This window comes from Phaethon aethereus, assembly GCF_964289735.1.
Source record: "Phaethon aethereus genome assembly, chromosome: 10".
Taxonomy (NCBI): Eukaryota; Metazoa; Chordata; class Aves; order Phaethontiformes; family Phaethontidae; genus Phaethon; species Phaethon aethereus.
Genome location: NC_138586.1, coordinates 3,786,865 through 3,810,862, shown reverse-complemented (window position 1 = coordinate 3,810,862; position 23,998 = coordinate 3,786,865). Strand labels below are relative to the sequence as shown.

The 23,998-nt window shown below is 43.2% G+C and overlaps 1 protein-coding gene across 1 annotated transcript in view; it reads right to left on the bottom strand.

Annotated features, from left to right (window-relative positions):
- Positions 1-4,189: 4,189 nt before the first annotated feature.
- The window catches only part of CAPN6 (calpain 6), a gene marked incomplete at its 3' end in the record, with an annotated part of 56,190 nt that continues 36,381 nt past the window's right edge, over positions 4,190-23,998 (bottom strand). Inside the window, exons 5-12 of the mRNA XM_082003970.1 lie at positions 22,390-22,583; positions 20,593-20,670; positions 19,178-19,373; positions 15,841-15,963; positions 13,931-14,133; positions 13,134-13,255; positions 5,900-6,036; positions 4,190-4,372 (exon numbers count right to left, since the gene is read on the bottom strand). Of these exons, the coding sequence (XP_081860096.1) occupies positions 4,190-4,372; positions 5,900-6,036; positions 13,134-13,255; positions 13,931-14,133; positions 15,841-15,963; positions 19,178-19,373; positions 20,593-20,670; positions 22,390-22,583 (1,236 nt within the window). The remainder of the gene's footprint in view (positions 4,373-5,899; positions 6,037-13,133; positions 13,256-13,930; positions 14,134-15,840; positions 15,964-19,177; positions 19,374-20,592; positions 20,671-22,389; positions 22,584-23,998) is intronic.

Genomic DNA, 23,998 nt, shown 5'->3' with positions numbered 1-23,998 from the left:
TGCAGCTCTGGCTATGCACCATTAAGATCCAGGACCATCCTCTGCACCCCATCCGTGGGGAGGCTGCGGGACTCAGGCTGGCTGTCTGCCCTGCAGCTTCCTAGAGTGGGAATTCAAAACAGTGAGGGTTTAGTTGAGACAAACAGCAAAAACATGGGTGGGAGCGGAGCGCTTCCAGCCCCAACAGCACTGCTGTGCACCACGCTCAGCAAGGTCAGTCCGTTATTCCCCGCAGAGGTGGCTGGTCTGGCCTGCCTGAGGAGACCAACAAGCGTCAGCCTAAGCCTAAAGTGCCCAAGGAGACCAAAAAGCGTCAGCCTAAGCCTAAGGAGGGGAGAGTCACTGGGATTCACAGAGCTCGTCCTGGTCGAGGGAGGAGGGAAAGGCAATGGGAACACAGCAGTGGGAACCTGGGCTTCACTAAAATAAATAGCGTTTTAAGTACACAATATAAATATAGCATTTTAAGTATACAATATAAACAGCACTCTGCCCAGGGCCAAGGGCTGGAGAGTGCGTCTGAATTACACCATAAAATCCAACAGGAGTCCTGAGGCGCTGCTGTTGTGCAGCCAGGGACAGGACGAGTCCCCAGACCTGGGCCTTGGTCTTCCTCAGGCTGAAGGACAGCAAGGAAGGCTGCAGTACGATGGAGATCATGATGAGCTGGGAACTCATCAGGGGAAAAGTAGGGAGCAGTTGTGAAATAGAAGGCAGGCAAGGGGGAGAACTGGTCAGGGAACATCTGAGATACATTTTTCTTCTCGAGCAAGCTGAAAAATGTCATTTGAGGTCATCCCAGAATGATTTATCTGAAACCAACTGTTTCATTTCAGAAATTACCGAACACATTTATTTTTTGTTAACCTTTTATTTAGGTCACTTCATATTGAAAAGTAAAGACATGTTGAAATGAAACATTTTCCAACTATTTCCCTCTGTTTTAATTTTTGGGGGCCAAAACTCTCTGCTGAAGATGGCCCAAGTACATACATAAATGCAGTCCCCCATAAAAAACCCCTTTGTTTTCTCACAAGTTACCATTACTTGCTAAAAAATACTGCCCAGCTCTAGTAACTTTTGATCTCAAATTCCTGTCTGAAAAGGCAATCCTCAAAACATATCACGCCTACCTGCCCTGTAAACCGAAAACCCAGGGAGCTGGCTTTGGTTTCAGTGCACGGCAAGATGTACAGCACGAGAAAGAGCCCGCAGAGCAGTGGCAGGGAGCAGGCAGCAGTGCAAGCCCCCTTCAACCTGCTCATGCCTTGGCTTCACCTGGGAGTGCTCCCATCTCCCACGTGCCCGGGTGGGAGGAAAAGCCAGAAGCCTCTGTAAAGCAGCACAGCCAGTCATGGTGCCAGGCTGGACCAGTTCCTGCTGATGGGCAAATCCTGCCTCCTCCACCCACTTCCAAAAAGTAATAAATGCAGGGGTACAGACATTCTGCTTGGTCCCAGCATGCCGAAGCCTCACACAGCTAGCGGCACTGGACGGCGATACCCACAGAGCAATGCTGAGAGCGCAACAGAGCTCCATTTCCAGCCTGGCCAGTGCTGGTGTTCAAGGCCTCCCTGCCCCCCTACCACAGGGACAAACTGTAGGAATGTCTTGAGCAGACATAATTATCAAGGCCTAAAAATCATCACCTTAACCCACTCCACCCTGACTTCCCTCCTTGTCAGGCTGCACACGACAAAGAATTGCTGGTCAAGCTCCCTCTGCCCCGCTGACACTGGGGACGACATTTACACAGATGCTGAAATGGGGGGGCAGTGCTGGGAGCTGGAGGCCAGGGCTATGGGGCTTAAAGGAAACAGGCAAGGGACCGCCCCCCCCCCAGCTAGGACACGGGATGGCTTTGTGCCCCCGAGGAGCTCAGGCAAGCTCTCAGATCAGCAAATACTGGGGCAGTTTGCAGAAGGGAAAGCCTGGCTGTGCTGGGTGCCATCTCTGAGACGAACCTTCTTCAGGCTAAACACTGACCCAAATCAATCAGCTGGCCCAGCCAACCCCAGCTCACTGCAGCCCCTGGAGAACAGTCTGTCTGAAAAGGGGGTTATACGACATGATCTACTGTGCTCTGGCTCAGTGTGCTCTCCTACACGCCTTGCTGCCCTACGAATTGCAGTGCAGGGCTTTAACCATGCTGGAACGCCAGCACAGTGCTCTCCACCCATATGGTGAAGGTGTGCCAACAGGCTGCAGTCACTCCTTGTGCCACGCTGCTGAGAAGCGGCTACTGTGACATAAAATAGTGTGTGAGAAAAAGCAAGGCAAACAGGTCTTGGTGCAGGGCTAGGACAGCCCAGACTGAACTGCAGTTCCCTGTGTGGCTTGCCCGAGCTCTGGTCTGTATGAGAAAGTTCATGCTTTTTCAAAAAAAAAAAATAATTGGTTCCAAACATATCTCGAGAGTAAGCAACTCTGAAGCTATGAGTTTACAGAGAAGAATTACACTTGCCTGTGGGGCTGTCAACTGCATGTCAACTGCAGTTCACATCTGACAAATGCTTTGCGTGCAAAATGGCTTGAGCCCAGGCTGTTTAAGAGAGCAGGATTTAGGTGCTTGGTACATGCAACTAAGCTGATGGTGGTATAGTATCATTCATGCCCTTAACATTCCATCTCCAACATGTCAGAGAAAGCATTTTCCTGCCACAGCAATGATCCTTCGGGAGCCCTGAGGAGACTTCAAAACCTTTTGTGAAAACATGTACTCTACTGAGGGCCATTTTATAAATTATAAAAATTGCACAAAATGGCTGAAGTGGTTACGAGGCACACGGAAATCCAAATTTCCTGGCTGTACAAAAGGCAGGATAGTCATCCTTTAGCTTCACTTTCAAGACTAGAATTTACAACCACAAAAAATCCATTTCCAAGACGTCTAACACAGTGAGCCTCTTACACTACCAGAATCACCACACATCTTGACAACACAGAAATGTCTGTTATGAGGAAACCCTGCCATCGGGCTATACGCAAAAGTGAAAACAAAGTTTGTACCAGGAATCACTGAAGGTTCATTCCTTCCTTTGAAGGAAATGTGAAGCAATACCTGTCCACCATTATACACAAGTTAAACTTCATCAAAGACATCAGCTCTGTCAGCAGTAAACCAATGCAAAATTTCAAGAGTGAAACCCGATGCCTGCCAGGGCGCAGCAAACAAACCCATCCTTGTCATGAGCTAATTTCGTCCCCTTTCAATCTGGTGCTACTCATCACATCTAACGAAGCAAAAAGAGTGTTACTCCATTTTTAGCATCATGTGGATTAAACAGTCTCCATAGCAAGGAGGCCTCCATTACTGAATTTGTCCTCTGAGCAAAACCAGAGCTGAATTGTGAGGTGCCCTTCTCTTAGCCAGGGATACCAACTCGTGAACCGTCAGCCTGAGGTGGAGAATAGAAGAATGAGAAAGTTAATCTGAGAACGTTTATGTGCGCAAAGCTCTTACTTGCTGTGGTTTTCAGCCAGGCACTGCAAGACCTGCCCTTCTATTTTAATGTTGCCCTAGCATGCCTGGTCTTAAGACTATGACCTATGACTGAACTCCTTGAGTAATGACATTCTTGCCAATGAACAGAAACATCTTATCTGTAGCAATAACAATGAAATTAATCAAGAATTATATATGTCTATACGTGGAAAAAAATTCCAATCAAAGCTTAAAAAAAATTCCCCCTCCCAAATACAGCCTGGCAGTGAACAAGGACTGAGCCATGCGAGTCCACCTTGTGCTTGGCACCCCACCAACCTGCTGGTACGTGACCATGGCGATGCAGCCTTTCCTGCCTGCATCCAGTCCCACTGCTGAGAACAGATGACGATGCTCTGAGAACCTGTGACAACAGTCATGTGTGCTTCCAGCTTATGTGCCGAGAGCTCCTGAAAGATGCTGCTGGGGAAGATGGTCACATCTTAATGAACTTATCTGCTAATGTTTAGTTCTACTGTATTTGCTGTATCATGAACATATATATGTATAAATATGTATTTTTCCCCTCTTTAAAAGCCTCCCTCCCCATTATCCATGATAATGTGGAGAGTTAGAGGGCTTTTTCTTTTTAAAGTGATTATGAATATGTGCAACCTTTGCTCCCGAGTCATTCACACAGAAAGCACAGACAAGCTCCCCTGCTGCGAGGTGACAGCTCTGTCTGGTTCTGCGGGGCTTTGGTGTTCATAGCTCCACGAGGTCATCGCTGGAAAAAACCGTGATGGTGATGTGACCTGGCACCTCGGCTACTTCTCGGCTGCCTTTCCCTCGGAGCTGCAGAGTCTGCTGTTCTCTGGGGTCACTGGGTGAAGCTGCCAGCACCGCCTGTCCAAGGAACTGGTCACAGAATATGTTGCTGTTCCAGATCTAGGGACAGAAATAAACCCAGCTGAAGCAGTGCTTCTCTCACACTCCACCTGAAAGGGTTGTGCAGGAGGAGGGTCACCCCCATTAACCCCTTGAGAAAGCAGTGAGGAGGGGGCGAACATCTAAATTTAGCTAATTGCCTAGAGAGCCTGTGGGAGATTCTGGATTTGCATGCTCATTTATTTACATACACTATGCAAATAAGGAGCTAAATGCAGCTTTTTGCTTTCTAGGTCACAGCCTGCCTAGAAGAGGTATAAAAATTACCTGTTTGAGCTCATCAGCAGTAAAAACCTACATGCAATCAGCCTGTCTGTGTCACTCTGCCTGCTTGTGCTCACCTCTGCAGTGCTTTTCCTCCGACTGTGTTAGAGCCAGGTCCACACTGCTACAGCAGGGGACAGCAGTGGTTTTGGAGATGGACATGTTCTTTGTCACTGTCAGGATGGGGTTGGGCATATCGTAAGCAGCAACTGAAATGGTGTTAATAGTGGCTTTTGCGGCTAGTCGCACATGCCAGTCTTTGTGTAGTCTGTGAAGTTCATTAGTATCTAACTTTCAGTTATCCTGGAAAAAAAGTGTTTCAGCTGCAGACTGTAGAGGAGACGGGGTAAGGTCCCATGTGTAAATCAAGTCTTTACTAAGGATTAGGCAATCCTGCGCATGCCAAGAACACAGACCATGTTCCATCAGCTATCGTATCAGTTCCCTCTAATCCGTAACTACAGTCTGTGGTTTGGGGGATAACAGTGCTATCATCCTCCTTCTATTTATAGTATTTGTAGAATATACCTATTGGTTCAGAGGAGTACAGGAGTACTACGCACCAGTACTGCATTAGGCAGTGAAAGTCAGAAGTTTATCTCTTCTTGCAATGCACTGCTATAAAGCTATTTCAATTTCTGGCACTTATGTGCCACAGCAGATCGACTCACAGATTCATCATGAGATCACCCTACACCAATGAAGACGACATAGTTCTTAGTATTTGTCCAATACTAAACAACTGTGTGTGTCAAAATGAAATGCTGTTCCACTTGCGAAGTTTTCCTGGACTGCCTCATCTAAATACCAAGCTCTGTTTCTCCAGCTAGTGCTGAGGTTAACAGTGTGGTCTAGTTCCCCACACGACTAGAACTCAAGGTAAAAAGACTTCTTAGTAGCAGCCTTCGCTTTGGTTTTATTTCAAACACTGACTCTGGACAACACTTGGCTTTTCTTTGTCTCTGTTTCATCAGGTACCAAATGAGGCAAAAGGTAATTCTGTGAATTCCTTCAAAGCCTTGGAATGAAATACGCCTTCTGATCCCTAAGTGTCCTCAGTTGCTGTTTTATGGAAGAGACCTAGACTAAAGAATCGGTAGAGCAGCTGAATAGCTCCAAGCATAGCCCAGTAAGGGGAGCAGAGGTTCTCACACTCCTATGCTGGGTATCAGTCATATGAACAGTTAGCACACATCAAGGCCAGTGATGCTGTTGTGCTCTCTTACCCGCCTTCAGCAGCCCATGCTGTGTGGCTTATCTCACCTGGACAACGATAGGACTGTCGATGTTCTTCCTGTAGAAAATCACTTGTGTGTCAAAGGTGGCACTGGTCGTATCATGTTGCACAGAGGAGCGCACATTTTGGTTCTCACACTTGATAAGCACATAGGGATCTGCTCCTAAAACACAATCAGCAGCACAACTCTTAGGACACAGAATGGTGGCTGAGACCTGCCCAGAAACCCAGCAGAAGCAATCCCCTCCTGTGCCTGGCAGCACCACTGCTGCTGAGCACAGAACAGGGCACCAGAGCACTCATCCACTGCTAGCTGCCCATCACCGGCAGAGGTGAAATACCTTATTCTTGTAACAACTGGATGCTCAGAACTGGAAATCAAATGCCATTTGCTGTGAAACCAGCTCACTCCTAAACTGGGATTGCGATTTTTCCACCTTCCTTTGCTATGCATCCTCCTGGCTCATCTAACAGACAGTCTTCAAAGTGACACTCTAAGTTCCCCGACACCGCTCTAGATGCGAGAGCCAAAATGCATCTGTGCATATGCAGTCTGGGCCAAAATGGAAGGTAAAAACTGTTCATCATCCACAATTCCTATGGACATCAAGGACAGGAACTGCACAGAACTGCTTTTAGATCAGTGAATGCACATCTCAGTGCCCAGCATTAGACTGCCTAGCTTCAAAGTGCTGTCCATTATATTCTGATATTAGTGTTAGGAGTCGTTTTCAAGAAGCAGTTATCTCTCCCAGAAAGTAAAATATTGTCAAAATGCAAAAACATTTTGTAGGAGTGCACTGGTTTCAACAAAGTTTTCTGTGGGAAACTGTCAAAGCAAATCCTCCCCAGTTTCTCATCTCACTGCCATGAACCTGAGACAATTTCTTCGGTTCTATCATTTGGATCAATGTAATTTTAAATTTCATGTTATCAGAACATGTTTGTATCTGTTATAGGTCCTAGTAAATGTTATAAATTACACTTTAATTATATGTAACCCACTGAGATTATTCTAGAAATGCTTTGTTGTTTTTACACTGGATGTTTTTACTTTATTATAAATGTTGATATTTTCTTTCCATTCCTATAGGGAGCAAGAACCCATTTGGAACACCTGTCAAACAGAATGCACTGTTCCACTTTCCAATTAATTTTTAATTAAACACAGGGACTACCTTTTTTTGTATTTCAACACAACTATTTCTGTGTATTCCTATTGTTAATGACAGCATATCTGTTTTTACACACCTTCCTACTTTTTAGATATGGATTTTAAATAAACCCACTGAATGTGTGTAAGTCAGACCTGTGATCATTTCTTACACACATTTCATCATTATCTACTTGAAAATGCCGCCACTGGAACGACAGCCATAAGGCAGCATAATTTTAAGGCAGCTTTTGTTTTTTACCAGTTCATACCCAGGATGATCTTCCTCAAGCACATCACTCACATGCAGGAATGGATACCAACACGTCACACATACAAACCACGTAACAGCTACGTCCAAAACAGAAAGAGCTGCTTCCATTTTGGAGAAAGAAACAGATTTTTCCATATGCTGCACTGCGATTACACCTGGCCAGAGATGAGACAGGCCTGTTACCCTGACAACATCTCACACTTGCTATAGCAGGTAGCAGTGTGTTGGCTTTTCCGATAGGCAATTACTTTCTGTGTCACTGAATGTGTGGATTTAGCTCTGGGGCATGGGGCGGCACCACGCTGTGTAATCAGTGATGGAAAAGCTCCCCCCTTTGCAAAGAGATTTGGAAAATGGATCTGAGTAAAATGGGGTCTTGCATGAAATGGTGTCAACTACTTTGGCCGCAGGCAAAGAACAAACAACATCTGATCATTAACAGTAATTAAGAGATAAAGGGCATAAGAAGGGGTGGGGAAAGGACACAGAGCTTAAAGAGGTAACAGGCATATCTGCTGGACTGGGAGCTGTTAATGAAGGGACTTGCTAAGTGCACGGAAAAGGAAAGCTAACATCTGAAAGAAACAGATTCAAATTCTCAGAAAGAGGCAGAAGAGAGGAGGGAGGTAGAGGAACATGAAAGGTACCTGCACAGCACGACCTCATGATGGCATTGCTGAATGGTCAGTTATATTAGGAGGACTGGCTCCAATTCCAGAACGAAAGAAAGAAATGGGAGAGCTGCACATTTGGGATGAGACAAGGGTCATTCTCAGCCACAGTTGGCCCAGTTCTTTGCAGCTCTGGGCCTGGTTTATTTACAGTACAAAGACAATGCAGAAGAGGCTACTAATGTGGAAAAGCAACATCCTAGTATTTGCCATGAGCTGGGAATGAAAAAAACTGGAGCTGCTACTCTGCTAACTGCTCTGGCAGCAGCAGGAGGACAGGGTTCAGTTCTCAGGGACACAAAGGACTCAAGCTATGCCTTGGACACCATACTGTGTATAAACAGCTGTTTCATCTCAGTCCTATGGCCATGCTGCTGTATTAGGAAGTTGTACGAAAGAACAGTGCAAAGGAAAGTTGAAACCTGTAAATGCCAGAAACAGTTGAACAGTAATGACATTTCTAAGGCTTAAAGAAATCTATGCGCAGTAGTCTACGGCTAATTTTTTTTGAGAATTGGACTGAGGATCTAACATCCACATCCTTCAGCACTGTACCAAACAGAAAAGGCTTTCTAGAACATGTTCTTGAGAAAAAGTTCTGAGACATTCCCACTCTCCTCCAGCTAGACCACCCTTACTGGTATACAGTGAGCTATGACAAACTCTGTCACTGGAAAAAGACATGGGCCAAACAGAGCAGACACAGTGCTGAGGCACAAGCACTGCCCTGGGAATTACAACACGTTGTTTTGCCTTTTGCAGTTGAGTCTTTGCTCATGTGATACCCCTTAGCTTCTCCTGCAATACAGATAATAAAAGGGAGTCTTTTCCACTGGCTTCAGTAAATCCTCCCTCCATCTCTGCTCCATTTTCTCTCTGCTTCCTTTCTTGTGCTTTGACTGGGTATTTACCAGCAGCTTTTTGCTTTCTCCTTCCCTGTTTCTCAGACTGCTCCCAAGGCAACTGCCATTAAAGTACCAGATACCCTGCTTACCAGGTATGCTGCATACGAGGGATCACAATACCTAGTTTAGAAAAGAAGAGGTGAAAGGCAATTAAACATGCGAATTCAACGTGGAATTTCAGTGGGATGACTTAAAAATGCAAAAGGTGATTTGTTCTCAAAGATAAGCTCTTGGGGAAAGAGTGTAACAGACAGTAGCAAGAGCAATTTTTAAAACAGACTTGGGAATGAGAGACAGAGAATCTCCAAGCAGACAGCGCTTCCTCATCTTCTTCCAAATCTGCCACTGTGCTTGGCTCACAGATAGCTGGATTAACTTCAGAACAAGCTAACTCAGAGAGAGGTACTTCCAAGAGAAGCAGCCTATATGCATCCAGAATTGAGTCTGGGCAACTAGATTCATCCACTATTCTTGACAACAGCAAACCATCCATTATTTTTTCCAGCCAGGACAATGGATCAAAGACAGCAGCAAGGAGGGTCTTTACAATGAACATTTAAAATAGAGATTAAACAACCTTCCTCTGGCAGGGAGCAGGGTTCTGATGACAACCAGCTCGTGAACGAGGCCAGCTGTGCACTTGCTATGCAATGTTCATTCTCTTCCAGTTTTGTTTAAGTAGTTGCTCAAAAATTTGTGCTAAGCACAACTCAGATGACAGTGATGGGCTTATGTGAAGAACAGCACATCCAAGTCTGAAATCCCTCTACCCAAGTTATATTAAAAAAACCAGTATCTCTGTTGAGGCTGCTCTTACCTTCCACAACTGCATACCCCGGTGTCAGAGTATAGAGATAGTTTGTCACAGAGGTGTAATGCTACGTCTCAGTTCTCAGAAGCTTCAGAATGAAACAAAATCTCCTCCATTATCATGAAGTTTTGTCTTCTCTCTATGCAAAGGGATGGTAGTGACAAACCAGGCAGGTGGCTGGGCAAGGTGGAATACAGCTGACAGGTGACAGAGACTGAGCATAAGAAAAAAAGCATCTTGAGAGCTGAGATGCTGCAGATCAGAAGGTGAAGAAGTCAGGAAACCCTTGTGAAATGCAGTGGGGCTAATCAGACACAGCAGCTCACAAAGAAACAAGTTGCCATCAACCTTCACACCAGAAAATGAGTAACCTTTGTGTGAGGTCCTCTTAGCAGCAGGCAAACACAACCACTTAATCTACCTATTTTCCACTTGAATAAACATATTGATTGTGCCTAACCTGAAAGGAAACCTCTACTTGTCAATCCCAGTGGCAATTGCTATGTGGCCTCTTCGCTCACCTCACAGTATTGATTAGACTGGAGGCTGCTGTTGACTTTTAAGTCTAGTTCACATCAGGAAATGCTCCAGGAGCAGCAGCTAAGGCTGGTATTTCGGTAACCGCCCACATGCCTTTGAGGTCTGAACTCATTTCTGAGAAAGCTGGTCTTTTTCAAATGCCTGGCTGCTATTTCTCCTTCAAATAAGCATGGGATAAGGGTCCAGGTGTGGGCCCAGAGAAGCCAGAGAGAAGACGAGAGATGACAAGGAGTTGTATTCTTTTGTGGCGGTATTAGGAAGCAATCTTAGAATATGGGATATTTAATGTTCCTGGATACATTACTTTCTAGTGTAAATTTACAATCCAGCCAGTGTGCTTCAAGGAATTTCTACATCCACTCCTAATCTACCAAAAAAAACCCAAAACCCAAATGTGAGGAGCATGTACCATACCCAGCTTTTTATGTTACCAAAAGTGGACTCTAGTATCAATCAGGAGCTTTGCCAAATTTCCCAGCAAGGTGCCCTTTAGAAGGCACAGTGCCAGCTATGGGCGTTACCCTTGTCATTGCACAGCTTGATTTTATTGTGTAGCACAAATGTCAGCAGTGCACATTTGGCTTTTTTTTTTAATTTACACACTCTCCCTATTTCATTTCTCTGAAGCTGCTAGAAGATGTGGCATTCTGCAAGACAGTCTATGAATGTACTCTGTGAGTTGGAGATACTTACAGGAAAAAAAGGCTAATAAAGAAAGATTCAAACAGGGATTTCACGGCAGAATTCAAGATATTGGGGAAGCTACTGAAGTAACTCAGCTCTCAGCTCTCCCTCAACAGCCCCTGAATGGATGAGATTTGGAGCTACAGGCTGAAAAAAGACAAAAGCTTTTACTGAAAGTTTTATGTTGATACAAAAGGAAAATATTTTAACGTTTTGGTGAAAATTTATTCAAAGTCAAACAATAAGATTCATTTAGGCTTTGCATTCAAATTCCCTTATGTTTTTGATGAATTTAAAAATGGTACATTGTTTCACACAGGAAAAGGGAAACACTTCAGAAAAAAATTGACAATGGTAGACTGACTTTTTTCAGCCACTTGATGAATTCAATACTAATTCACAAATAGTATCACTTGACCCAATTCTGCATTTTTTCAGCAGATAAAATAATCAAGCAGAAGTTTTGCTTAGGTTTAAACAGAAAATCTGTGAGTTCATTTCCTATCGACAGTTCTTTCCACAATAGGTTACCTTTTCAGTTCTGCCAGGATAATCATCAGCCCAACACTGGATGCTGAAATCAAAGTGCAAGAAGATGCTTCAACTCAACCTGACCATTTGTGGTGGCACTGAGTCCTAAAGGTATTTGGGCTATGCTGTAGTTAAGAGTATCTATTACACATTGCTTGTAAGTCCTGTTTGTGTATTCCTGAGGGTCACAATGCACCAAATCCAACAACGCTCTCTGAAGCTGAACCTTTGGCAGTTGCAGGCAATTTTTTTAATGATTTTGTCAAGGCTGTAATTGTGCTAAGGATTGTGAAATGCTAAGGGTGGAGAATTGGCTTTTATTGCTTTACTACAGGGAATGTTGGAGAAAATTGTTTAAGGAATTCTAAAAGCAAAAAAAACACCCTTAAAAATGGAAATGTCCTTCATAGGGCAAGAACAAGAACATACTGCCCCTTTTCAATGCACTGCTCTGCTATTCCTGTCACATATAGCTCCTTCAGCCTCACTCATCCATCCTGACTTGCTGAGGACGTGGAGCCATACCGCTTGTTTGACTGAGGTGTTTGTGGCTTCTGTTTTTCTAGAAAAGTACCAAGAAAAATGAATGGAATCAGTTTTCTATATCTCTTCCCTCCAACATTCCTGTCCCCTGAAGAGACAACCAGACTTAACAGAAAGAGGCTTTCACAGTGAAAAGTACATTCAGTCATTACTCAGTGGATGCCAGGAATAACTATGAAAAGGGTACTGGAATAAAATTGTAGCCAGCTGGTGGGAGAAATTTTACAGCTCTTTGTGAGACTGAAGATTAACTGTACTACAGGTCTAAGTCTAATGCCTTCTCTCCACAAGAACTTAATGCAACTAATCCCCACATCTAACACTGAAGAGAGCTGAAGAGTTATCTGGAGCAAACACAGCAGATGTTTCAGGAACCTCTTTAGTTTCCTGTTCCAATTTCACCATAGTATCTCTGCTCCTTTGCTTTCTCCCTCCCAACCACTCAGTGCTGGATGCATCTATCTTTTCCTGTTGCACTGGTCATGGAAAATGAAGGCCGACAGATGGAGAGTAGGAGTAGAAAATGAGGAAGCAAATGACAACTGGACAAGTCTCCTAATTAGCTGTCAACATCAGGTGCCAGAAAGACATTTTAGTGTCCTGAAGGACACTTCCTTTGACACGTAGATACACGGTCTTGTACAAGTCATTTAAATTCTCCCTGTCCGAGCTTACCCAGCTGAAAATCGTTGTTTGAAAACCATAATTTCCTCCCTGAAGGGCTGTTAAGCTTGTGGTAATGAAGGACAAGGTGCTCTGAAGGCCGTGAATGACATTGCTGAGGTAAGTGTAATACACTACATAAGTCAATGCGATTCAGCTGTCTCCCTGGACATTTTCCATTTAGAAAACACATAACCCTGAAAGGTGAATTTCTTACTAATCCCCACAGGAAAACTTCTCAGAGGGTCTGGCTATTACTGCCTAACTGGACCAGCACAGATGACTCGTAACTCTTGCTGTTTTACATCATCTTATTCATCTGATCTCACCTTTTAAGTAGAATTTACAATGTGCTGGGAAAAAAAAAAAATCCCATAAATCTTCAGGTTTTTTGGATAATTTCCGAGTGCTTACATGTCAACTCAGATCATCTTTAGAGGACTGAAGCAGCCCTTTCCACTCTTCCAGGCTCGCTTTACACTTACCGCCTGATCTGTCTTGCTTCTGTAAACCCTCTGCAGAGTGAATTTTGATTTGGGTGACTCTGCGTGGATAGCCACAAAGAAGACTCCAACATGTCATTTTAGGCTTATCTGCCTTCAGCTCCCTGAAAAATCACAGAAAAGCAATTGAAGCAACAAATGTCAAGCAAATTATCAATAGTTGTAGAAATTTGGCATTTTCAGAACATGAGATTTGTACTCTTTCCTTATCTACCATTTTGGAAGTTTGTGGTACAGAAATGACAGACTTAAGAAATAAAAACAGAGCAAAACAAAGTAAACCAAATTTGTGTCATCTTTTGCATGGCAGCAAAAGTGGCAGGAAAAAAACCCCACAACTTCAAATTAATGGAAAATAGTATCAAAGCAAGAAAAAATTCAGTAGGCCTGATTTCATGAAACAGTAGTTTTGCCCTCGCAGACAACCACTGGTTTCAAAGGAGATGGTCAAAGAAATAAACAGCATCAACTGTCACTGCAAGCACCAGTGCTTAGTGTTCTGACCTAGAACTGGAGGCAACTACAAAAGACAAACTAAAAGGTCAAAAGAATTGAATTGTCGACTAGGTTCCTAAGTAAAAATGTCCTGACCACGCACAAATCCCAGTGAGCCATCTCGAGATTCTTGGAGGTGACCCTGACCATCTCAAGGGCCTGGTTGTGGAGTGATATGAGCTAGTGAGTCAGGGATATTTGAGGGCAAGCAGGCAAGGTGCCTCCAAGGAGGCGCAGCCAATGTGGGCAAGGGAAGACCTCACATAGCTGTGAGCGCAACGTACCTGAGTTTTGATGGCACATCTGTGAAGAGTCTCAAGATAAACTTTGTAATGATGCCAGGATGATATGTAGTTGGGATAAGGATGTAGCGGCCTTGCTTAAGGATCCTCTTCAAGAACACAGTGCGTGTGTTGATGTACAGAGATGTGGCCACTCTCTCCTGCACAGTCAGCTTGTGTAGTCGATAGCTTCTGTTATCCTCCACCTACAGCCACAAAGCAGTATAGGGATTAATGCAAGGAGGGATACCAGAGCGAACAGGCAGAATTTTTCCTGCACATCACAGCCTTTCACAAGCAGAAAAGACAACGTACAATAAAGGCAAATGGTTTGGCCAATGGTTTTTCACCCACTGAAGCTGTGGCAAAGATAGTCCTGACGGGCAACCCAGTGCTCCAAGCACTAGCCCACACAGGCTTCCAAGGAGTGCTGTTCTGCACTTCACTGCATTGGTATATACACGTATACACCTAAGTGAAGGTGAAAGTTTGGGGCTGGCAAAGACACATATCCACTAAGAGACATAATGCTACTGCAGAGTTTTCAGTACTTCCAGAGATGCATGCGCACTCCAAGGACTCCACCTGTTGAGCTACATTGCCATCTTGGATGGGGCTGAGATTCATCTGCTTTTTTCTCTAGCATGTAGAGAGAGGATTCCTGTCTCACATAGCAGGCTCTCAATCCAGATGCACACAGCTGTATTTTCATTGCCCTTTCCTGAATACAAAAGCCACAGAATAACCATTTCTGTTATGTTCTAAGCCTTGAAGCTGTGCTTAACTATTAACATCCTCTTCAGGGAACTGACATCTGCCACAACACAGTTAAAATATCAACCTATTTCTTAAGCAGCTCCTGGGGGCAAAGACAGCCCTACATGTTTTTTCCTGGTAGTTTGATTGTCTTCAGATAATTTAGGCCACGGTCTTCCAAAGGCCTTTAGTCACGATAATGAGCCTGGTGGGTTAGAACGCTTCTGAAATAGAAAAATTATTGAACAGAAATAAAGATAGACCACTGATACTTTTCCAAAGGTGTGATTTTCTTTTCCAAGCTTTTCCAAATTAGATATACAGGCAGGAACAGGGCAAGGTAAATTATACTACTTTCTATAATGACACTTTTCAATATATGTGGTTAACAGGTGATTGTCAAATGAATAGGTATGATGCAGATGTCAGCAGCTCTAACTGACTGTTAAAAACTGACTGTTTTTCAGGGTAGGGCCATAGACTCAGTGTAGTCCCACTAGCTATAGCAACAGATGATAAAATAATCCTGATCCTCAGTGAAAAAGCAGATGCATTGCTGTTTCTCTTGCTTTCCTCCTTCTTTGAGTTCGTATGTTTTCATTCCACTCAATTTGCCCTGGGAGTGGGCAAAATTACTGTCTGGGATCCCTTTGGTTTCTTTTCACATATGCTCATTTCCTCCTCACTACCCCAGCTTTTGAAAATGCTCTTGACTTTTTTGTAAGTGGCAAAAGAAAAAGTGCAGACTTTTCAAACTCACTTGGCTGTATTTGCTGATGAAATGGAGGTAGGAGCCTCCAGTGAGAAGGAGAAAAAAACCCCAAACCTCCATGTTTTAAGCATTAATATTTTTTTGTCTTTCTCTTCAAAGGTTGGGGTAGGAAAAACACTTAAAATTCTTTTGCAATGGGAAAAATGACTTATGATCCTTTAGTTCAAATAGAATTTGAATTGAACTAAATTAAATTTAGTTCAAATAGTGTGTCTAATGTCAGCTCTGGTGACTAAGTAAGTGCAGTACACACGCAAAGCTCATGTTGAGAGGACAGCCAGATCCCACCATGATAATCATGCCTCTATCTGCCAGAGATCTCATTGCCAGGATGAAGTAGGACTGCTGAACAAACTCTGAACCAGGAGTGCAGATGGCTGCCTACCTTGAATATTTCAAAGCCAATAGGGATGCTGTCTCCCTTCCCTTCTTTCTTGTATTTGCGGCGATCCTCCTGTTGCAATGAAACCAACACTTTGTCCTCAGTCTTCTTAACATCAAAGACATACTAGTACAAGAGAGAAGAGGGTAAGCTGTTAGAAATGCCTTAGGATACTGAGGATAAAGCCATCTCCAAAGAAATACCTGCATACAAAGGAGGCAAATGAAAATACATTTGGGGGTGGGAGGAGAGTTCTCCATAAAACAGACATTCACAGCAATTCACAGATGAAAATTACTGCTAACAATAAGGATATTTAAACCAAAAGTATCAAAGACACCGAAACAGGTAATTGACACAAAGGAGAGCATAAGACAGTCTTACTGTTGAGGCAGCAGAAGAGAACATCTCTTGAAAGCAAAAGACAACAGATTATGTTTTATTTAGATATATGTAAATCAGGAGTGAGATAAAAAAATTAAACCAACAGACTCCAGATGGGGTCTTTGATAATTTTTGGATTCTTCTTTTAACTTGAATATCTAAACAGGGCCTGTAAATTTCAAATATCTTTATATAGGACCTGCAAATAAAGGAATCTTCCAAATCCTAGTTTAAAAAAAAAAAAATAATTCCACAACTTTGCTCCACACCTACAATTTCTATCTAATATAAGAATTACAAGAATGCTAATGGTTGACTTTCCCAGTTTTCCTGAAAGTCTTAGGAATACCCAGTAAAAAGGGCTGAGAAGGACTCCATCTTTAACATGCATCTTTAACATGCAAATATTTTATCCAAACTGTTTAAAGTAAACTTGAATCAACTTGGGTTTAAGACCAAAGGAAATTATTTTAAGTTTAGGCAGCAGTTCCCATCTCAGTAAATCAGGCTTGAATTACTTATGTTATTAAGTATCAGTATCAGACCAGTTCACAAGTATGTACCCTTTCAGTAGGCAAAAAGGGTCAGATTGTTTAATTCTTTGTCGTACAAAGAAACACCTATGAAATTCATTCACTCTTACAGACTCCTTTAAATTTTGTTTCTTTTGTGCAAACAGAGGGCAAATCTGAGCTGTCAGAACCAGTGGAAGGGAAGGGGACACTACCTATACCAAGTTTAGACAGATACTGTATTCTTCCATACTCAAAGACCTTTCAATGTGAAGCAAACAAATAAATGCATAAAACTGCAGCGGTGCACAGCTGGGTACTATGTGCATCACATGTTCTGATTTAAGCTGAAATTCTCCGAGATAGCATGGAAAGGAATATCATCAGTGGTTCAATTTCCCCCTCCCTGCTCCTCCAAGAGCTGCTAAAGAGCACATTCTCATGGAGCTTTGCTCTGAGGTAGATACTGAGATTGCCTTGGTTACTGTTGTGGAACGATCCCCTTTAATGACTTCTCACCCCCCTGTGGTTAGAGCTCTGCAGAATAAGGCACCATCCCATTTCTCATCCCTGACCCTCACTGTCTCAGACAGTGTCACACCCACATGGAGTAAACAGCAACCTCTAGCACAGCTGGCTGAAGCACAGCAGTATTGGAAAGAGAATCAATACTTTCCCAAGCCTCTGGGCTTCATTAGTTGTTCATGGTATTTACAGCCCAGATTGGCCTCCTACAGAACTACCGCTTGCTATTCTGGGCTGGCTGGCTTTTGGTGCAAATTCAATGCTTCTCTGTATTCTTATTTGTGTGCTGTATCAACGTTGTGGCAGAGAAAGCACAGGATCCTGAAGAGTCCTAGGGGTTGTAAAGAGCCTCTGCAGAGAGACTCTAAAAAGCAAGATATAAATATGCAGCAACACCTTGTAAGGCACATTTTAATTCTTGTCCCTGTTGAACTATATGCAGTGTTACCCTGTCAGATAGCCTAGAGTGGTCCAGGGCAAATGGAGGTGTGGGAGGGCAACTGTGAGAGTGCAAAAGTGCTCTGGGTCTGATGAGAGGTATGCAACTGTGACGATTTTTGATCTGATGACATTTCAGCTGTCCTAACGGAAGTCAGCAAGTGGCTGTAGGAATACATTTATACTTGGCCTAAATGCCCTTATTTTAAAGGGACTGGAAGTGTCACAATCCCTCTCTGTACAGATAAGCTTTGCAGGAGGCCTCAGTGTCAGGCATTTCACTGAGGGAGAAGAGAGAGAGATTATCTCTAGACTATGGTAGTATGTGCCACAGTAATTTATAATGGCCCTAAGCTAACATAAATGTGTTCCAGCGCTGCTATTAAGAGCCTTTTAATCAACTAGCCTAGAGATAAAACTAGAATAAAAAGAACTTCCATTGCATCAGGCATTGCACTCAACCGTGGCATGTATATTTTGTTCTGTGGCAGCTAAACACTTACAAATTAGACCCAGACAAGCACTTGGAATACGTCCAGAATCAAACGGGGTATAGCTGAATAAAATCACCCTCTGGAAATGAGGCACTGACAGAAGACAGAGCAGTGAAGAACTGCTTCTCCATCTGTACCTGTGTGACAGTATGAGCTGGGAGTTTGAGATTCGCTCCTAGTCTGAACAGCAAAAGGCTGCACTTCTCCAATATCCTGCTATGAAAATGGAGGGTTGCAGACAGAAACCTCCCATACAAGGGCAGAGGAGCAGACGCAAGAACATCTTTAATTAATCTAAAGGATGTGGTGAAGTATAAAAGAACAGAAAGGTCCATTTTCAAAGTAGTAACTAAAGCAGTAGGTGCCCAGATCTCATTGACAGTAATGGAAGTTTTATGCCTGAATTTGCATGTGCGAGGACGAAAACATACAACACTGAGAAGGGCAGGAAGGTGAGAAATGGAGTAAGAATGGATGAACAGATAACGTGAATATCTTGAAAGTTACCAGGTAAGATGAGACAAGGAAAATTCTGTAATGCTGATGAGAGGGTGAGCTTGGGGAAGAGACTAGATACTTTCAGGATCTTAGATTAATGCAAAGGGATACTAATTAAATACAGTGGACCAAAGACCTCAGGCTGTTTAAGGGTGTAAAGTGAATGGAGTTCTGTCAGTAGAAAATCAGACTTGCTGCCTTTCTACAACTAGGAAACTGAAAGAAGTCCAGGAACGACTTCACTAATCCTGGTGCGTCTGACTCATCAGCCCCGAACATGATCAGTCCTAAGCAAATATCTAAACTCTTCTGAGAGATTTCACAGAACTCACTGAAACATGCAGTGAACCAGCATAATCCCAGAGGACAGGCACTGGCAATGACAATTCTGTCACGTAGTCACTGCCAACTCTTAAATAGGGTGAATACTTCAGAAGCCCTAGCTAAGTAGATACACATCAATACCTCACAGAATACAGGGATTCCCACCTGGGGATTCTGAAGGAAGGTGTCTCTGTTATCAAAGCATCCACCAGAACGATTTAGCAGGGGCTCTGAATTCTTCGCCCAAGCCCCATGCATCATTTTCTTCTCCCAGGTCTTGTGGATACTGAAGTAGGAGGTATTCACAACCCGGCAGATGTCCACGTCAGTGAAATTCTTACACCAGTCCTCAAACGTCATCCTATTTCATGGAACACCAGGAAAGTAATGGTTTATTTAAAAATAAACAGTGATACTCACGCAAAGAGCCAAAATAACACACAAATTCTTCCAGTAATTTAAGAGGAGGCATTGCTCAGCTGTCCAGAGGACAAACTGATTCACTGGAAAGGTCTCCATGTGGAAATATTTGTGAAGCCACAATCACACTTAGAACTTAATTTAGAGAAATATCATCTCAGTGTGTTTGGTCAGCTCTGGATTTGCTCCATTGCAGTACCTAAGCCTAAAGGCTAGGTTTTATCTACCAGGCTAGATTTGATAATACATATTTTGCAAAGGCAAAAGAGATTTCCTGCAACCAGAGCACTATCCACTCCTCATTATTACAGTCCTTATTGTTACATTTGTCCCTGAGCATGACTCAAACCTCTGTCCTCTGGACATAACTTTTATTTAGCACCATCTCAATGCTATAACTACGTCTGCTAAAAAGTGACAGACTGGACCACAGAGCAGTTAAAAAATATTCACCTCCCCCAACAGGTTGGTATCTCTGAACTACTATCATGTCCTAGCTTATTAATAGGCCAGAACTAAACCCTACAGCTGGCTTCCAGTTGCCAGTTCTGACAAAGTCAAGCAAACAGAAGACTTTTCATACTGAGCCCTACCACACATACTGATGATCTACTGAAGAAGTTGCTGGACTGCCTCGGTGTATCTAAGCTTTAAAGCAGAGTCAAAATTATTAGAGTTCTAAAAATTCTGTAGAGAATGAATACTTCTCGTGCCCATGCTGGAAAACACCAACAAATATCAAAATTCATTGGCTGCAATTGTATTTACAGATACCTCAGCTATGGTTGACCTAGAAATCCTACAGATAGGCACAGTAGTCAGTAAACAGGATTGACAGTGTGTTCAATATTTGGCATTCTGTCATGTAAACCAGCACATGTGTTGTCTTGGATTTTGAGTGAATGTCCTAAATATAGATAATAGATGTTGGGGGTGTTTGAAACTTATATTTACTAAGAGCTACTAATTTTGTTCTGCTAGATTTTAATCCTTTTTTTTCTTGTTATCCCTTGAGAATTTAAAAGAAACAGACCTTGTGCCAGGACTGGATAATCTTATCCATTTGGGGAATTTGTTTTCAGAGCTGTTAAATAGCAGAATTAATGACAATTACTCTGTATAGCCAGTGTCTCCAAACCCTTCACATGACTCCCACTCACCAGAACTCTCCATCATTCTCAAGAGTGAGTCCCAAGCTCTTACGTTCTGAATTGCTGACTTTCTTCCACTCCTCAGAACTAAAGGGAAAAAAAAAAGCAGGGGGGAGAACAACAAAGATGATTAATAAATTCTCTCACCTGGGAAAAAAATTGCAAGTAAAATTCTCTCATGGTCCCTTGTTGTGAAGGTAACATCAGAGTACTGAAAGGAGAGATGATATTCAAGGAAGAAAGTGCAGAGCTTACAGGAGGAGTTTTAAAACATTAACTGATTTGAAAGCTACTAAAAGAGAAAGAGTTGAATGAGAGATTGGCACAACTAGAGCAGAACCTTATTGATTTTCTTTGTCACACCCTCCCTTAAGAAGCTTAAACAGCTAGTTTGGAAGGTCATGTGAGATTGACTCCATTCCCTAGAGGCCCTTCAAAAGAAACCTGGTTTTCCTCCTCAGGAGGTTATTGAACGCTTCACTTAGACCAGAGTATTCTCTTTGTCTTTCAATCTCCTTGAATAAAACAGGCCCGAGGTCTGAGATTTCCCCAGAGAGCTTTTGAGAAGGAACTGTCGCAGCATGAGCCTATTGTCCAGTTTTCAGAGTAACACTACACTGCGTAGACACTTCACTGCCTGCATTAGCATATAACTTACTTGCTCTGCATTGTCCTCAGCAGGCACCTGCCTCTTTCCACTGCCTGCAGGGCAGCACAGGATCCTAAATGCAAGCAGTCTGATACTTAAACCAGACAACACGATAGAAGATAGCGTAAGCCCCTTCTCTAATGTGTTACATTAGACAAACAGAGACACAATTCCTCACTCCCTTTCCAAAAGTACTTGGAGGATAAAGTTGAAGGTGGCTGGCAGGAGGGAAGGGAGGTTGCTTCCCATAAGCAACATTTTCTTAACCTATTGGGAAATTCTTAATTTAATACTGTCAGGCCAAAAACCATGGGCCAGCCTCAGCCTCCTCAGTCCTTCCACTGGAATGAGTGGCAGCTGTGCCAAGACAAGGGCTAGAGGAGAACCACAATGGCTTAAGTTAAACAAGACACAGTAGCTCTTCTTCACATTCTTCGCATTTCACCTGATCCGAACTTTTTGAAACCAATAGATTTTTGCTAGCTAAAGTATGGAAGATAAGTTGTTGATAGCTGTTGTTGCATACTGCAATGCAAGAACACTGTATTATTAAATGCTAACAGTTGCTGGTAAGCACAGTGTTGAACCGTAATATCCTACTTAAATGTTTTTCATGTGTAAATTGCCAGTGATGGAATATATCCCCTCCAGCAATCATTTCTGTCTCTGTAGGGGTGCCTACTAAGATCATGTCCCACATTAAAATTCATTAGAAAATAATTCAAGAAATCACAAATGTGGCAATTTTACAGCTTTTCTCACCAGTCACTTAAATTATCTAAGAATAAAAGACTTCTACTATCCCCAGCAGCTAGCAATTACAGATGAGAAACTGAGTCACAGACAAACTCAGTGGTGAAGCTGGAAACAAACCTCATGTTCTTGACTCATCGCCTTAATCGTAGGCTATTCTTCTACTCATGCTCCAGTGTGCCAGAACAATGATGTATACAGTAAACTAAAGACCAGAAAGCCATAAACTCCTGGCTCCTCCAGGATGTATTAATTTCCTCAGAGAATGCTATGCTGGGAGGAGATGGCATAATGGTTCAGCCATCACTGGGTACTGCAGACTGACATTCTGTGTTGCAGTGTTTAACCATGCATTTAACGTCCGGTGGCCCCAATCAGAGTTTCATTCCTTGTGCAGCACTTACTTGTCACTCCAGGCACCATTCCACTCTCTTTTTCCCCAGGGATTCCTCAGCCTGATCATGAACAACTTTTCCGCCTTAAAAGAGAGTATGAGCCTTTCTCCAAGGCGCAGCTTCCGAATTGCAGTCACTGAGTAGGCATGACCGATGACAAGACCCATCGCTGTCTCCACTTCATTGGTACTGCCCGAGGAAGCCTTTAGCACCAAGAATGACAATTAAAAAAAAAAGAACTCTCATCACTGAGGGAGCTGACAGCTATGTGTTCAAGAAAAAGGATGGGGAAGGCTTGTTCTCTTTCAGAGAGCTCTATGTTCCCTTCCCAAGTGATTTGACTATGCAGGAAAACAGCAGCACTGGGGCTCAGAACTAGTGGCTCACTAGTCTGGTCTTTTGCATGATAGTGCCAGACAAGTCCTAGCAGACAGAAGCCCAGCATGTAGGAGAATACTGCCTGCTACAGCTATTCTGTCTCCTCCTGGCCTCAGAGAGTTAAAGACTGGGCTGATGGACCACCTTTATCAGCCCTTCCAAGATCTTGTCATCAAATCGCTCTTCTAGATATCGATGACTGTGTTTAGACATAGGACTGTCTGGTGAGGTCCTCAGCTAGACACTGTAGGGCCTAAGGATTTTAGCCAGCGAATCCAATGCCTGTTTCTGTGTTGGGTAAATTTGATACCCAGGAAGAACTACAGGCAGTGGGTAAAAATAGAGGGCACAGGCAAGAAAACTTTCTAGCCATTTGTCAAACCTGTCCTGTACCTCACTCGAGACCTGGCAGGCCTCTCTTACATGGCAACTGGCAGATGTGCAGGCTTTCTTAGGAACTGGGTTTGCTCCTCATAGACTTCACATAAGAAGCCTAGTTTCCAGCAGTGATTAAGCAGTAAATTGTCCTGCTGGATGACCTAGGCCTGATCAGATGCTGATCTAAGAATACGTGAAAATTGTCAAGCTCTGAAAAAGACCACAATTTCATTTAATGCATCCAGATCAAAATCTCCTAAGAACATCTCAAAACAGAAAAGCAGTATCATACAAAGATGCTGGAGTTGCTTTGAATGATTGGCCCATTACTAAGCCAGTACAATGATGCTTCTGATCAACACACACCAGGCAGGACAGTGGAAAAAGTAAAGCTGTGCCAGTGCTATAACCCTTCTTCCAAGCCAGAAACAATCCAAATAGTCGTGCCTCCAGATTCATCATACCCTTGCTGGAGCCAGCTGCGCATCTTTGCACTGAGCCATATTCAGCATCTCTCTCACCTGCATTGGGCTAAGACCCATCGGGCCTTAGGACACTCACTCCCTTGGACAGCAAGGAAGGAAGATTTGACTCAGTGCAGATCCCCACGTGTAAATTTGTAATAACTAATGTTGTGGTTTAGCCCCAGCTAAAACCAGGTCACCTAATTAAGAGCTTGATGATCATGCACGCCTTTGCTCTGGTGGAAAGAGGTGGACTTTGCAGAGTTATGAAACGCACATAGTACTTTCTCAGGTATTTTTACTCATTTCAAAATTTCTCTGGTTGAAACAGGCAGGGCCCTTCTCCTAAGGCAGGTGTTGCACTGATACAACAGTGTTCAGTCCCCAAAGATAAGAAA